General features: G+C 45.3%; 1 protein-coding gene across 2 annotated transcripts; it reads right to left on the reverse strand.

Annotated features, from left to right (window-relative positions):
- Window positions 1-346: 346 nt before the first annotated feature.
- On the reverse strand, window positions 347-9,145 carry CHMP2A (charged multivesicular body protein 2A). Of its 2 annotated transcripts, none has more exons than XM_081886542.1 (6): window positions 8,991-9,145; window positions 4,819-5,007; window positions 4,564-4,743; window positions 3,623-3,753; window positions 2,494-2,555; window positions 347-1,080 (listed from the first exon to the last, which is right to left on the reverse strand). In XM_081886542.1, exons 2-6 carry the CDS (start codon window positions 4,984-4,986, stop codon window positions 956-958), a joined length of 666 nt encoding a protein of 221 aa, XP_081742668.1. In that variant the 5' UTR covers window positions 4,987-5,007; window positions 8,991-9,145; the 3' UTR covers window positions 347-955. The 2 variants fall into 2 exon arrangements, with proteins under 2 accessions (XP_081742668.1, XP_081742669.1); XM_081886543.1 differs by lacking the exon at window positions 8,991-9,145 and adding an exon at window positions 6,033-6,147.
- Window positions 9,146-13,346: the final 4,201 nt, after the last annotated feature.

The following is a 13,346-nucleotide window of genomic DNA, read 5'->3' on the forward strand; positions in this document are numbered from 1 at the left end:
AACAAAACCTGGAGGACCAAAACTCTCTACCCCTGCACTAAAACCTACAATAATCCCCTGCATGCAACACCTATGTACACTTCTCCAAAAGTCATGGGTTGTGTCAGAAAGCCAGATACACACCGACAGCAGTGCCGAGATCAGGCATAGGCAAACTTGGCCCTCCAGATGTTTTGGGACTACAACTCCCATCATCCTTAGCTAACAGGACCAGTGGTCAGGGATGATGGGAATTGTAGTCTCAAAAACATCTGGAGGGCCGAGTTTGCCTATGCCTGACCGAGACTATTGGGCCTCCCAGCTCTGACACTCCACCATGGGAGCAAGAGCAAACGCCACAGGAACGTTCAATACAAATCTACAACCTTTATTACAAGAGACAGACAGACGCAATGGCAACGCCCACCTGAGGCCAGGGAGCAGGGCTGTATATAAAGCTTTTAAGCCAGGAAAAGTGCCGGAGTGTCTCTTGCCCCGTTCGCGGGAGCAGGAGGTTATCAGCCAAGGTGCTGCCTGGTGCTTCTCTTCTCGTCTCACCGTCACCACCAAGGAGCGGGGAGGGGGAATTATTATCAGGGACTGGGCAGGGGTTACAGTAAGGGATGCCAAACACACCTTCCCCCACCATTCAGAAGAGAGCTCATCCGAGTCTCCAAACCACCCAGGCTTGTGGAATGGAGGCACTGACAAGATACAGGAAAAAGAAAACCCTTTGCCTCCACAACCTCGCCTAGTGATGCTTAAAGTCCTTTTTTTAAAAAAAAGGAAAGGGAGGGGGAGCAAGAGCACTACACAGCTCCATGGAACCCTTTCCCACCCCTCATGCTGCCCACAGCCACACCCCTCAGGAGCCCGTGAGGCCCTGCTCCCTGCCGCAGCAGAAGTCATCCCAACACCAGGAGGGTTTCAAAGAGCCAGGTAACGGCGGAGGGAAGAGAGCCAAGCTCCATGCCCGCTAGTCCCGCCGCAGGTTCTTGAGGCGCTCCTCCAGGTCGGCATCTGCATCGGCAAGAGCTGCAGAGGAGGCTTCGGCTTTCTTCCCTGCCGCCACGCTCAGAGAACCGCCGGTCGAAGGCAGGTCTGGAAGGGAGAAGAGGAAAGTCTGAGGTGGCAGAAGGGATGCCATTCCCCGCCCTTCCCCCAGTTCTCGCCACACCCTTGGCACCCACCCCACACCCAGTATGGACCCTGGGCAGTGGATAGAACTATATATGCATGCAAGAGATGTAGGTCACAACCACTCCGTACATTACCTGTTCTACCACTTTAACAATCATGGCTTCCTCCAAAGGATCCTAAGATAAGAACTGTAGTTCATAAAAGTATGGAGAGTTGTCAGGGCAACCTTAAACTACAGTTCCCAGGATTCATTGGGGGAAGCCATGACCGCTAAGGTAGTACAAGTGGCTTTGAATTTATGGTGCAGCTCAACAACACCTGGAGGGTGTTAAACATGTTACCATAAAGCACCAAAGCTGCTGCAAGCAAAGGCTCTAGCAGCTGTCAGCTAAGGCAGCTACTTGTGGCTGGAAAGCCAAACAGGATGTTTGTGACTGTTGCCATGGGAACAAAGGGGCAGTCAATTCTGTACTGAGCACCGGATGTTAGCTCAGTGTGTGTGTCATATGACCTGTACTGGAAGTACATGGGTGGAGTTTCTTCTAACTGCTGTTGAGTGCAGACATGTTTCTCTGTACTGGTATAAGAGACAGAAATAAAGCAGATTTCTGTCTGCTTCTTTCCCCTCCCTGGGGGACACCAAAGGGGAGAGAGAATGAACGGTGTGTTCCTCTCACACATCTGAGAAGAATCGCCGAGACCTCGACTGCTTATCAGCAGAGTGGAGCAGCGGGGAGGTCGCCAAGGAATATCTGCCGGTGCCTACGCTGTGGCACATTCCTCTGACCCAGGCAGAATTCCAACAAAACACTCTTAAGTCTTTAACCTTTACCTTCTTTTATTTCTAATGTGCATTGCTTCATTTCCTTACTATGTTTCAGTCTGTGTCCCTTCTGGGTTCTACATCACTAACAGGGTGTTTTTTTAAGCCAGGGATGGGGAACTTGCAGCCCTCTAGGTATTGCAGCCCTGTATATCAAAGTTTTTAATGTGTGATGTTTTATTGTTTTTAATATTTTGTTGGGAGCTGCCCAGAGTGGCCGGGGCAATGCAGTCTGATGGGTGGCATGTATATAATAAAACTGTTGTTGTTGTTGAACTACAACACCCACCATCCCTGTATCTGGAGGACAAGAGGTTACCCATCCATGATTTAAGAGGTAGATAATGAGGCTTGAAATCTTACTGGGCTAAACAAGAGAAATTTCACAAGAGTCCAGTTTCTGCTTGCTCAGACTTGGCATCCCTGCCTACCAGAACTTGTGCCTACCAGCATGTGGAACTGCACTGGTCTGCAAGGGCAATGTGAGTTGTGGCCTCTTGCCTTTGCCAAACTGTTCCTTCCACTCCTATGTTCACTATGCAGATACTCACTGGATAGCTCATCCGTCAGCGTCAGACCTAACTCATCCAGCACCTGGGAGACAACAGCGTCACTGTGAATGGAAGAGTAAGACAGCATGAGACCTCAAGATGCATCTGTGTCTACACATCCTGTTCTCCCTGCTCACCTATCTGCCCTGCCACCTGGAGCAACTGTTGGCGAAATTTTGGGTGAACTTACGTATTTTGTTTCATTGTGAACAGGGCTCCACTTGTTGTGCTATGCACAGAGGTAGGAGGGATACAGCTGCTGGGATTCTGCTGCTCCCAACCACCCTCAAATGTCTTATCCGCAGTCAGCCCATGTCCCTTGCATTTGAGTATTGCTCAGCTACGCACACAAATATACAAGCATACAATAAATTTTTGTGTGCATGCACAGATGGGCAAAGAGTATATATTTCTCATGGATAATATCCCTATTGAGGAGCTTGCCCTTCAAGTGATGATGTCGTGGAGAAGGAAGCAAGGGTGCAACCAGGGGTACAACTCACCCCACCCTCTGTTGCATTCACAGTGGTCCTCCACAAGCTAGAGGGTGACTGCTCTAGTACAGAGCCCTCTCTACTCATGCAGACACCTCATGCATTTCAGAACCTTGGAAAATCAGGGTTCTGGAACTCATAAGAAACCTACACAATAGAAAACAAGAGTTCTAGAATGCACAGCTTCTAGAACAGAAAACAGAGTTTAACTGATGATGGCCAGAAATGAAACAGAAGGAGAAAGACAAGTAGGCTCATCCCCACTTCCTTCTCCATTTGATTAACATGCCACAGATGATCTGAATGATCTCAAACTCATTCTGTTGTTCCCTTCAATGTTCACCATTCAATGATGGTGGAAGCAGCACCAATAACCTCTCTCTCAATTACCACATACACACACACTTTGCAGGAACCTCATCAAGAAATCAGAGTGGGCAACCCCAGATTTCATAGAAGTTTAGCAGGAATTCTGGTGTGGAAGTTGCTGCCTTCATGTGACCAAGGAGAAGCGTCATTCCAAAACCTAAGCTACCTACAGAAGTTAAGAGCTAAGCAGCAATGGGGACACAGAGGCGCCCACTCCCCACTGTCTTTGCTTGTGGACCCATAACTGTCCCCCATTGTATACACACCTTTCTTCTTCATCTTCTTCATCTCCCATGGCATCATCAATGGCATCATTCATCATCTCCTCCTTCATGTCCATGATCTCTGACTGTTTCTCAAACTCCATCATGATCTTCTGGATTTGCGGCAACTTGAGCTGAAAGAAACCCATGAAGCCTATTGTTACAGCATCCCAGAAAGAGACAGAGGCAGTCATCTGTCTTCCACACAGGTGGAAGCCGTAGTAGGTTTAAGAACTTGTAGGACCACAATCACATCACTAAATATGGAAAGCTGTCTTTCTTACCAAGAAAGAGGCAGATTGAATTTTCATTTCTAAAGAAGCAATAATTAGAGACAACAGAATGAACAGCCCAGAACTCCTTACATCCAGTCTGGTGAATCCTCCCTTAGTGCAAACAAGTCAGCTGCTCCAGACGCTGTTGTTGTCTGGGAGAAGCTAAGGTCAAAACTGAGGAAAGAAGAACTGTGCCCCATCTAGGTCATTAGTAACATCTTTTCCCATCCTTTGAAGATTCAGGGGCTTTTGAAAAAGGCCTGTTGTTTTCTTGTTGTTTTCTGCTTAGGCACCCACAGCCGATTCTCACCCTTGACATCCTCCCATCGTGTGTCCACCAAGGACACCCCATTTTAAGAAAGCCTGTCTTACTGCACATCCTGTTGCAAGAAACAGAGAGCTGTCTTTTCTCAGGCCAGACTATTTGTCCATATAGTCAAATATTGTCTACTCTATCAGCAGCTCCCCCGGGGTGTCAGGAAGAGAGGCCTTTCCCATCCTCTGCTACCTGGGATCCTTTATGCTGGAAATACCAAAGATGGAACCTGGCTCCTTCACAGCATGCAAAGAAGGTGCTCCAGAACCAGGCTATGTCCCCTCAAGTGGACTTTCTCTCTCTATCTCCTGGCACTGCAGACCCCTAGCTGGACTGGCTTGGAGACAACCCACCTGTCTGTTCATAGTAGCCATGGCTTTGGTGACACCTTTCATTGCTTGAGCCATGGAGTTGTTAGACTTGAGGGTCTGTATCTTGAGGGACACTGCCTGGATATTAGCCCGCATCATGATGAACTTCTTGACGTAGCGCCTTGTCCTCACCAGGTCTTTCGCCATGATCTTCACTGCATCCTGGGGTTAGAGAAACAAGTTAGAGACGGAGATAAGGGTTGCCCTCCGATGGCACATCTGCACTTCCAAGCTCACCATCTGCCCCTGTTTAGCCATCTTCTTAATGTCAGCAATTATTTTCTTCTCTTGGGTTTCCAACTTCTGCCGTTCTCGGTCCAGCTCTCGCATGGCACGGTTTAGAGCCCGTTGGTTTTGCCGGAGCATCTCTTCCGGGGTTTTCCGACGTCCAAACAGCATATCCATTGTGGCAGAAGATGAGTCAGCCTACAATTGTCAAGGCAGAGAGTCAGATGATGAGAGACTTGAGACAGATACATACATCTATCCTTATTAAGTGCTTTGTGGTAAGAGGGAAAGTGAATTCTGACCACTAAATGGCCACTAAAAAGAGGAATACAGTGGTACCTCTGGTTACGTACTTAATTCGTTCTGGAGGTCTGTTCTTAACCTGAAACTGTTCTTAACCTGAAGTACCACTTTAGCTAATGGCCTCCCACTGCCGCCGTGCCACCACTGCACAATTTCTGTTCTCATCCTGAAGCAAAGTTCTTAACCACAGGTAATATTTCTGGGTTAGCGGAGTCTGTAACCTGAAGTGTATGTAACCTGAAGCATATGTAACACAAGGTACCACTGTAATGGGTTACAAGGGGAACGACTATCAGAGCCTAATGATAAACATATTATACTGGGCACTGAGAAAAGCCCAGAGAGCGAGGGCTGAAAAATATATCTGACCATGAAAATATCACAGAGAAAGAAAGCTATGGGTGATTTGACCATACACCTTTCTGAAAGGAGCAAATACACTTTTCCCCTCCTCTTGCTTTGATCATACTTTGCTAACAGGCTTGAGTCAACAGGGGCTTACTGACCCGTTTTTGACCCATTTCAGTTTTTGGTGCTGCTGTCATTTACTGTTTACCAATACTCAACATAATAATGACAAAACACCTAAGCACCTGCTATGTAGTTCGATGTGGAATTATTTTTTAATTTTATAAGCCACTCAGACAGGCCATTGTCCTACAAGGTGAAATTTTCCAATTAAAATAAAATAATAAATATCAGTTTGAATCAACCAATGATATTAACATTCTCCAAATCTCGCATCACAGCACCAGCTATCTGCTGCTGTGCGCACGTAATAGAAACTGCATGAATTGAGTGAAGGGGCGTGGAATGAAAGAACCAAAGAAACAGAATGTAACTTCTTGAAAACAAGCAGAAAAATAAAAAGGGAAGACTCTTCTAGGCATGAGCAAATACCCAGTATCAGCCAGCCTTACCCGGTTCCAAAGCACAATCTGATGTTTTGAACAGCCACTGACAGCATACTGAACTTCTGGAGTAAAGCACAGGCATATTTTTGAGCAAACTTCTGTCTGCCATAGGCTGTAGACTACTAACACAAGGTTAGTGGCAGAGCCCAAGACACAGCCTGTGTGACATCACAATGCTAGCATCACAATGCTGCAGTTAGCTGGGCCAGAGGCCCACCAAGCAATGTGAGGAAAAGGAAAGGGAGAGGAGGGTCTATAAAAGGCTTCCTCAAACTCTGCCCTCCAGATGTTTTGAGACTACAATTCCCATCATTCCTAACCACCGGTCCAGCTAGCTAGAGATCATAGGAATTGTAGGCCAAAAACATCTCGAGGGCCAAGTTTGAGGAAGCCTGGTCTATAACAAATGTTTGAGGAAGTTTGAGGAAGCCTGGTCTATAACAAATGTTCAGAAATGCCATACACAAAAAGTCTATTGGCAGTAAATCCCATAACATGGTTCATGTACCAAACATATCTAAGAAACCTCTGACCTCCATGATTATCCAAAAGTTTCTTTTGTAACCCGCAGCTAGTTACAAAATTTTGTTCCCTGAAGATTTACTGGTAGCTGAATAATGGTATATTTTGGCAGAAAGCTGTGAAATAACTTTAGTTGAGCAGAGTCTTAGCAAGGTTAAAATGTAGTTTGTCCTTTTAATGCATTATTCAACTTTATTATTTTAACTGGCTACCACACACAACACAGCATGGCCCTCCATTGTGTCTCTTTGCCACTCTCTAGTATGACCAACAGGTGTAAATCAAGGGGTAGAGCAAGGGAGGTACAGGTTGGCTTCCTTAACATCTACAGACATATGCCACAATTTGGGAAACCCCAGGGCAAATTCGGCAGTAGAGATTTGGAGAGGAATGGAAACGAGGTATCTCAGAGGCAAACTGTACACACAAAACGCCCTCCCTTACTTCTTTCTCCCTTCTTTCTGTGTGTGACTTCTTTCTGTCAGTCTACTGTTACCTGCAGATCAGAGTGATACAAATCCAAAATGAATACATACCTAAACAGAATGACAGGGGCACAGGACTGATGCTGCCAAAGAGACAAGCCAGGCATGGAAGAGTGTCACTAGGCAACCAGCCTGGAGATCTCCATCTCTTTCATACTCATACAGAGCTTCTGCATTAGCATCACATTCATATAGACTGCTTAAGTAACAAAAATTAATTACCCTGTAAAGCATTTTTGGCTCTGAATGTGATTCTTCAATTATTAAAGGAGAGGGACAAGGGGATGAAGGTTAACCCCTATTAATGACTCCTCTAATATAAAAATATAAAAGAAAACCCATAAACAAGACCTGGAAGGCATTTTGAAGTATTTATGTTGAGCTTATAACTGCTACCACTTTCACGTACATTTATACACTAACGTGTCTCCCATTCAATGATCAAAAGCAACTAAACCTCCTTATAAAAGCTAGCCAAGAAAGGATTCTCCCAGAATAGAAACAGGAGTGAAAAACAGACAATGATTCCGACAGGCATGAAACCTGGCCAAGGAGTTCCTGTCATTAAGCTCCACTGAGACCATCAACAAACTGACAGAATTCTGCTGTTCAGCATTTTATACTGTCGACTGGAGTGAGATTGGTCGATACTAGAGGTGAAGGAACTCAGGTCTGAGGCCCAAATGTGGCCCCCAGGGCATATCTAGCTGGCCCTAAGGACCATCACCAGGCCACAGCTCCTCCATAGCCACACATCCCTCTCCCAAGATCACAAATACCAACTTTCCTGGCCATATTTTACACCTCCCTTGAGTGTTTTTACCTGACTGGAATGTGTCCTTGATCTCTGATAATGCCTCATGCTTGCCAAAATGAAGGACAGATAGGAGCATGTGTAGATAATACCCTACTGTACAAAGGTAAACTTTACTTCTGTTGCTCTGATCAGTTTTGCCTCTGACCTCACCCATCACTGATTGCACAGAAGGGAATGTGCCCCCCTCCCGTCTGAAAAGGATTCTGCACCCTGATCCACACACTCTTTACTATAATACCACACTTGTTTATTTGTTTGTTTGCTGCATTTATATGTTGTCCTTCTGCCATGGCACCCAAAGAATGCAATACCAAAAAAAATACATAAAAGGCTTACATTAGACTATCTGACCACCACAAAGAAAGCTGCCAAGGCAGCTCAACAGAGGGCAACAGGTTATCTAGAAAATCTACATTGCGAGGCAAGTGATAAACTCCTGGCGAGGGAGGGAGAGGAGAGTAAAAAGGAAAATGCCAGCACTGTAAAATAATTACTGAATGTCAACTCATAGGATAATGTGGTGAGATTTACCAGCCTGAAAGGAGGGGCATTTGCTAAATTTTACTTTGTGTGACTCTGGGACAACCAGAAAAGTTATATCAAGGGCCTTCTTGGTAGTGGCGCCCACCCTGTGGAATACCCTCCCATCAGATGTCAACGAAATAAACAACTATCTGACATTTAAAAGTCATCTGAAGGCAGCCCTGTTTAGGGAAGTTTTTAATGACTGAAGTTTTAATGTATTTTTAATCTTTTGTTGGAAGGCGCCCAGAATGGCTGGGGAAACCTAGCAAGATAGGCAGGGGTATAAATAATATATTATTATTATTTTATTTTTCCATCGTAAATCTCTCTCTCTCTCTCTCTCTCTCTCACACACACACACACAATTACATATAATTATACTATAATATACTATGTTAATACAACAGGAAATAAACGAGGGCGGGGAAGAAGAGCCCCACATAAGGTACCCAATCTTCTCACTTAAATCCTAAATCCACCAGCTGCCCCACACCCGACACCATCAGCACAGCTCCCCTCTCCCCGACCCCTGCGGGCTTTCCCAATCCCCCTCCCGGAAAAGGACAGGACACCCCCTCCCCATAATAACCCAGAAAAAGGGAAACAGCCCCTTACCCAACAGCAACAACAAAAGCAGCAGCAGCCTCAGTCCCCTCCTTTCCAGTCCTTGTTATTTCTTCCCCTTCTTCTTCCGCCTTGGCCGAGTTTACGTCATAGGGCGGGGTTCTCACGTCAGGATCACGCGGAGGGAGGGCGGAAGAGGAAGCCGGACAGCGGAGGAACCATAGACACAGAGGAAGCAGGACAGCGGAGGAACCATAGACACAGAGGGAAGGGAAAGGCTAGAGAGTCAAACACAGCCGGCCGTTTTCTAATAGAGCCTGTTATCGCGCCAGAGTTAGAAAAGTGTAGAGAAGGCAATCTCACTATTTTCCTTTATGCTTTCCGGGTCCCCATCGAGAAACCACATTTAAATATTCCCCACATTTACTAATTTTTAGGGGGAGTGCGGCCGGAAGTGAGGGTTGTCTATATGGCAGAACAATGGAACAATGTGGCGATAGCGCCACATACTGGAATTCGTTCTCTTTCACTGGGGGGGGGGGGATGTTTTTTAAAAAATAATCTCTGCATTGGTATCAGTGAATAGCTTCGAGGCGAGGGGAGTTAAATGTGGGTTCTGTGTTTACTCGGAAATCCCCTATTCAGATAATGAAAAAGGTCGATCTATTGTTCCCTCTCACGTGTAGAGACCTCGGAATTGCCTCGTGGAAATGCTCGGGACAAGCGTTTAGACTCTAGAGATTAAGAAAGGAACATGTTTTACCGTGCAGAAACGTGCTTTGCAAGGGCGAGGAGTCTAAGACCCTCCAGCCTAGATATTGTTGGATTTTAGTTCCCATCAGCCCTAGCCTGCATGGAGCATTCATGGCTCAGGGTGCCCCAACTCCCTGCATTATTATTATTTATCAAATGTGCATACCACCTGTCATCCACTGATCTCAGGGCAGTTCACAACATAAAAAATACAAAATGAAAAATTCATAATAAGAGCAACAAGAACAAAGCCAACCCCTTGAGATTAATCTGCTATAATAGCAGAGTCAAGATCCTGGTGGATGCAAGTGATTTTTTCTCTCCATAATGCTTTGCAAACAAGTCACAGTGAGCTGATCCACCACCTCCTTCTGGCCAAGCAGTAAGAGGCCTCGCACTACCTGGGCAAGTTCTGGATGGTATAGCGAGAATGCAATCTTCTTTGCTGCCTTCACTGCCACTAGGTCCTGAGCCACCCCAAAGCCAGCAGTCTGGGAGCCCTCAACACCACCTGAAACCAGCTTTGTCAGGGAGACTGCTGGGCAACAAGGGGGGAGGTAAACCAGCAGAATCCCTTTGGTGTTGTTTTTCTAGACCGACACATTATGTTTGTCATTTCTGTAATGTGACTCATGCTATGCAACTGTGTGCTGGGATCCAGAGGAAGTATGGCTTTCACAAATGCTACAAATGTTTTTGCCCTTGTTTGGGGAAGTCTGAAAGCAAAGTCCTAGCAAACCACACCTCAAGACCCGCTGTCAGTCAGAGTAGGCAGTAGTGCTTTAGAGGTACAAAAAAAACCTGAAGGCAGCTCCCTATGCACAACCTTGGTATCATACAAACGCCACTGAATTAATTCAAGGGATTCGTGATATGCACAAGCAGTGGCAGGTTACATACAGGCACAACAAATGCTTTTGTTGGTATGTATAGTATTAACAACACTGAATATTCGGTGTAAGGGATGATTTAAGAGCTGCCCTGCCAAATCACACAAACGGTCCCATCCAGCAGAGAACACCATTTCACAGTGTTGAGCCAGATGCTTATTGGAAGAGCAGGACCTAAATGCATCAGCCCTCCCTTCTGGTACACCCCCCTCCATGTGTCCTAAAGTCAGCACGAAAGGATAGCGGACCAATGACAGTGGAAGGAAAGGGAGGGTAATAGAAAGACTCCCTTTTGAGATGCAGCTGCAAAAAGCACCTAAAAATTTATGGAGCATTATTTTAACCACAGACTGTTGCTTTTAATGTCAGCAATTTGGGCCAGCTTGATAATAAAAGATGTGTTCCATTATCACGTTGCCTAGTAGCTATTGAAATTTCAGTGCCAGATGGAGCTGAGCATACATTTCAGCCCTCAAACAATCCTTTTTCAGGGTTATAGCCTAGGGAAACCAATTTTCATAAGCCCTCTTCTCCTCACCCCTCAGCTCCTTTGAACTCTTAACATTTTCAGTCTGCATGGTGCTGTGCATTGGTTATGTCTCAGTTCGTTCCTGTGGGCTAGATTACTGCTTGGAAGTATTCAGACAGACTGCTCACTGGGGAAAGAAGATGCAGCCAAGAATTCTAGCTGCTGACCCCAGGTTCCACTGATAAGACTCACTACCTCCCAGTCAACAGCCAAGAAAATAGGATGAAAGATTACACTACCACCAAAAATGAGACTTATATCAATTGAAACAAAAACATCAACAGTCTAAGGCAAGTTGAGAAATTCAGAGGACCTCAGGTAATCACAAAAATCAGCACCACAAAGCACTAAGTTTCTAACAGGCTTATTCTATGCACAGGAACCACTATGATGAGTGATGTTTCGTGGTGCTATCTAACCTAGGCAGACCCCAGAGGGTTGCAGTTTCTATTCCATAAATAGCATGTTGTCAGACCTGGTCGGTGGTTTGCTGTTGTTTCCAAGAGCAGCATTTAAAGACAAGGATCAGAAAGTCAGGCAGAGAGCTACTGCAGAAAAGATTTCCTACTCGCAAAGGCTCTTCAAATATTTATCACCTTTTATTCCTTCTCTACCTTCACACGTCTTGAGCATACACAAACTCCCCACTAAACAGTTTACCGGCACTGTAAACTCAGTGTTTTTTAGAATCAACCAGCAAGGTTGCAGGCTGTAATTTTTATGCAAAAAACCAGCATCACCCACCTTGCACTGCCAGCGTTTACTTATTGCAGCAGAGCAGATGACATCCACCCCGTTAATGTATTCCTAGAAGGCACACGTTTCACAGCATAGCAACCCTGGATTAAAACCATCATAAAGATGGCAACTCCCTCAAACTGAAAAATTAAACTTCCTAAATAGAAAGATCATGTGGAAAGGGAATGATGTCACCAAACAAGGATTAATTAGGGTGAAATTTCAGCTCCTCATTCAGTCCCCATAGTAGTGGTCACCAAGTCAGGCTTGCTCAGATGGTCATGATGCTGTGAATGCAGATGTCCAGAAACACATGCAGAGATTTCTACAACAGCTGTCACAGCTGTCCATGTGTTAGTGCATGGGGGGGGCATGTCAGCCAGAACTGTCTCCAGCAAGATCGTAAGAAACTGAGATCAGCTAGGCAAAAATACAGAACACCAAAAAGCCGGTGGCCAGCATGGGGCTATTTTCTCCCCATATCCAAGCAATCACAAACCAGAGCTGACAAACTAGGCTTGATAACTAGGATTTCAGGGGGAGGACAAGTGGGGTGGAAGAGGGCTAAGCCTGCCCACGTCAGAAATGTTAGCCTTATCAAGGGGTGCCTAAGCTACACGCCCCATCAGTCCAAGGCAGCATGGTCAATGGTCAGGGATCAGAGTTGCCATCTCTGGTATACCACAGCTACTTATCATTCTAGAACTCTTGCCAACACACCCAAGATGTTTTAACAGTATAAGGCATACAAAGAGTATAAAGATAACTGCTTAGAGTCTGTTTGTCATTCTTTCTTTTGGAGGGGGAGATTTGGGCCCCAAATTTCCAATTCCTGTACAAAACACTCAGGCCATATTCAGTCTCAACACTTGGGAGGTGCTTTATAATTTCTGTCCAGACTTTTGATTGACAGGAATGATGGAACATGCAGTTCCTTTACCTGCAAATAAAATTCTCACGTCCTCAATTTCTGAATGAATCAACCTAAGACTGCCAAATGTTTTTATCTCTGGTTGTATTCACCATAGCATGTGTGCTTCTAAAATGTCCAAAGCATACCAGCCACACTTCAACGGGAGTGGTTCAAGCGAAAAGTAGTGCTTGCAAGTATCCCAGTGCAGGAAACAGCACCCAAGAATTCAGAATAACTACTCCAGGAATCTCCACAGAAAATATGAGCAGAACTCCTTTTTACATGCAGATTCCTTCATAATCTTTCACTGAAACCAGCACCAAGAAGAGTAGTTACATTGCAACAGAACTTTGCATAGCTGCACCAAAGTAGCTGATCTGAAATTCTCATAGCAGAATCAAATCAGACTTCATGACACTCATCCCTATACTTAGGAAAGTGTTTGTATCTGTAAAATGGGAAGTTGGGAGAACACTATGGTCACTGTGCAAAATGGTTAATAGCAAAGCAGTTTTGAGTATGTAATAAGCCCCACTCAATACAAAACTTGCTTCTGTGTAAATATGCAAAGAATTGTGGTCACA

Source organism: Podarcis melisellensis, assembly GCF_964234715.1.
Source record: "Podarcis melisellensis genome assembly, chromosome: 13".
NCBI classification, from domain to species: Eukaryota; Metazoa; Chordata; class Lepidosauria; order Squamata; family Lacertidae; genus Podarcis; species Podarcis melisellensis.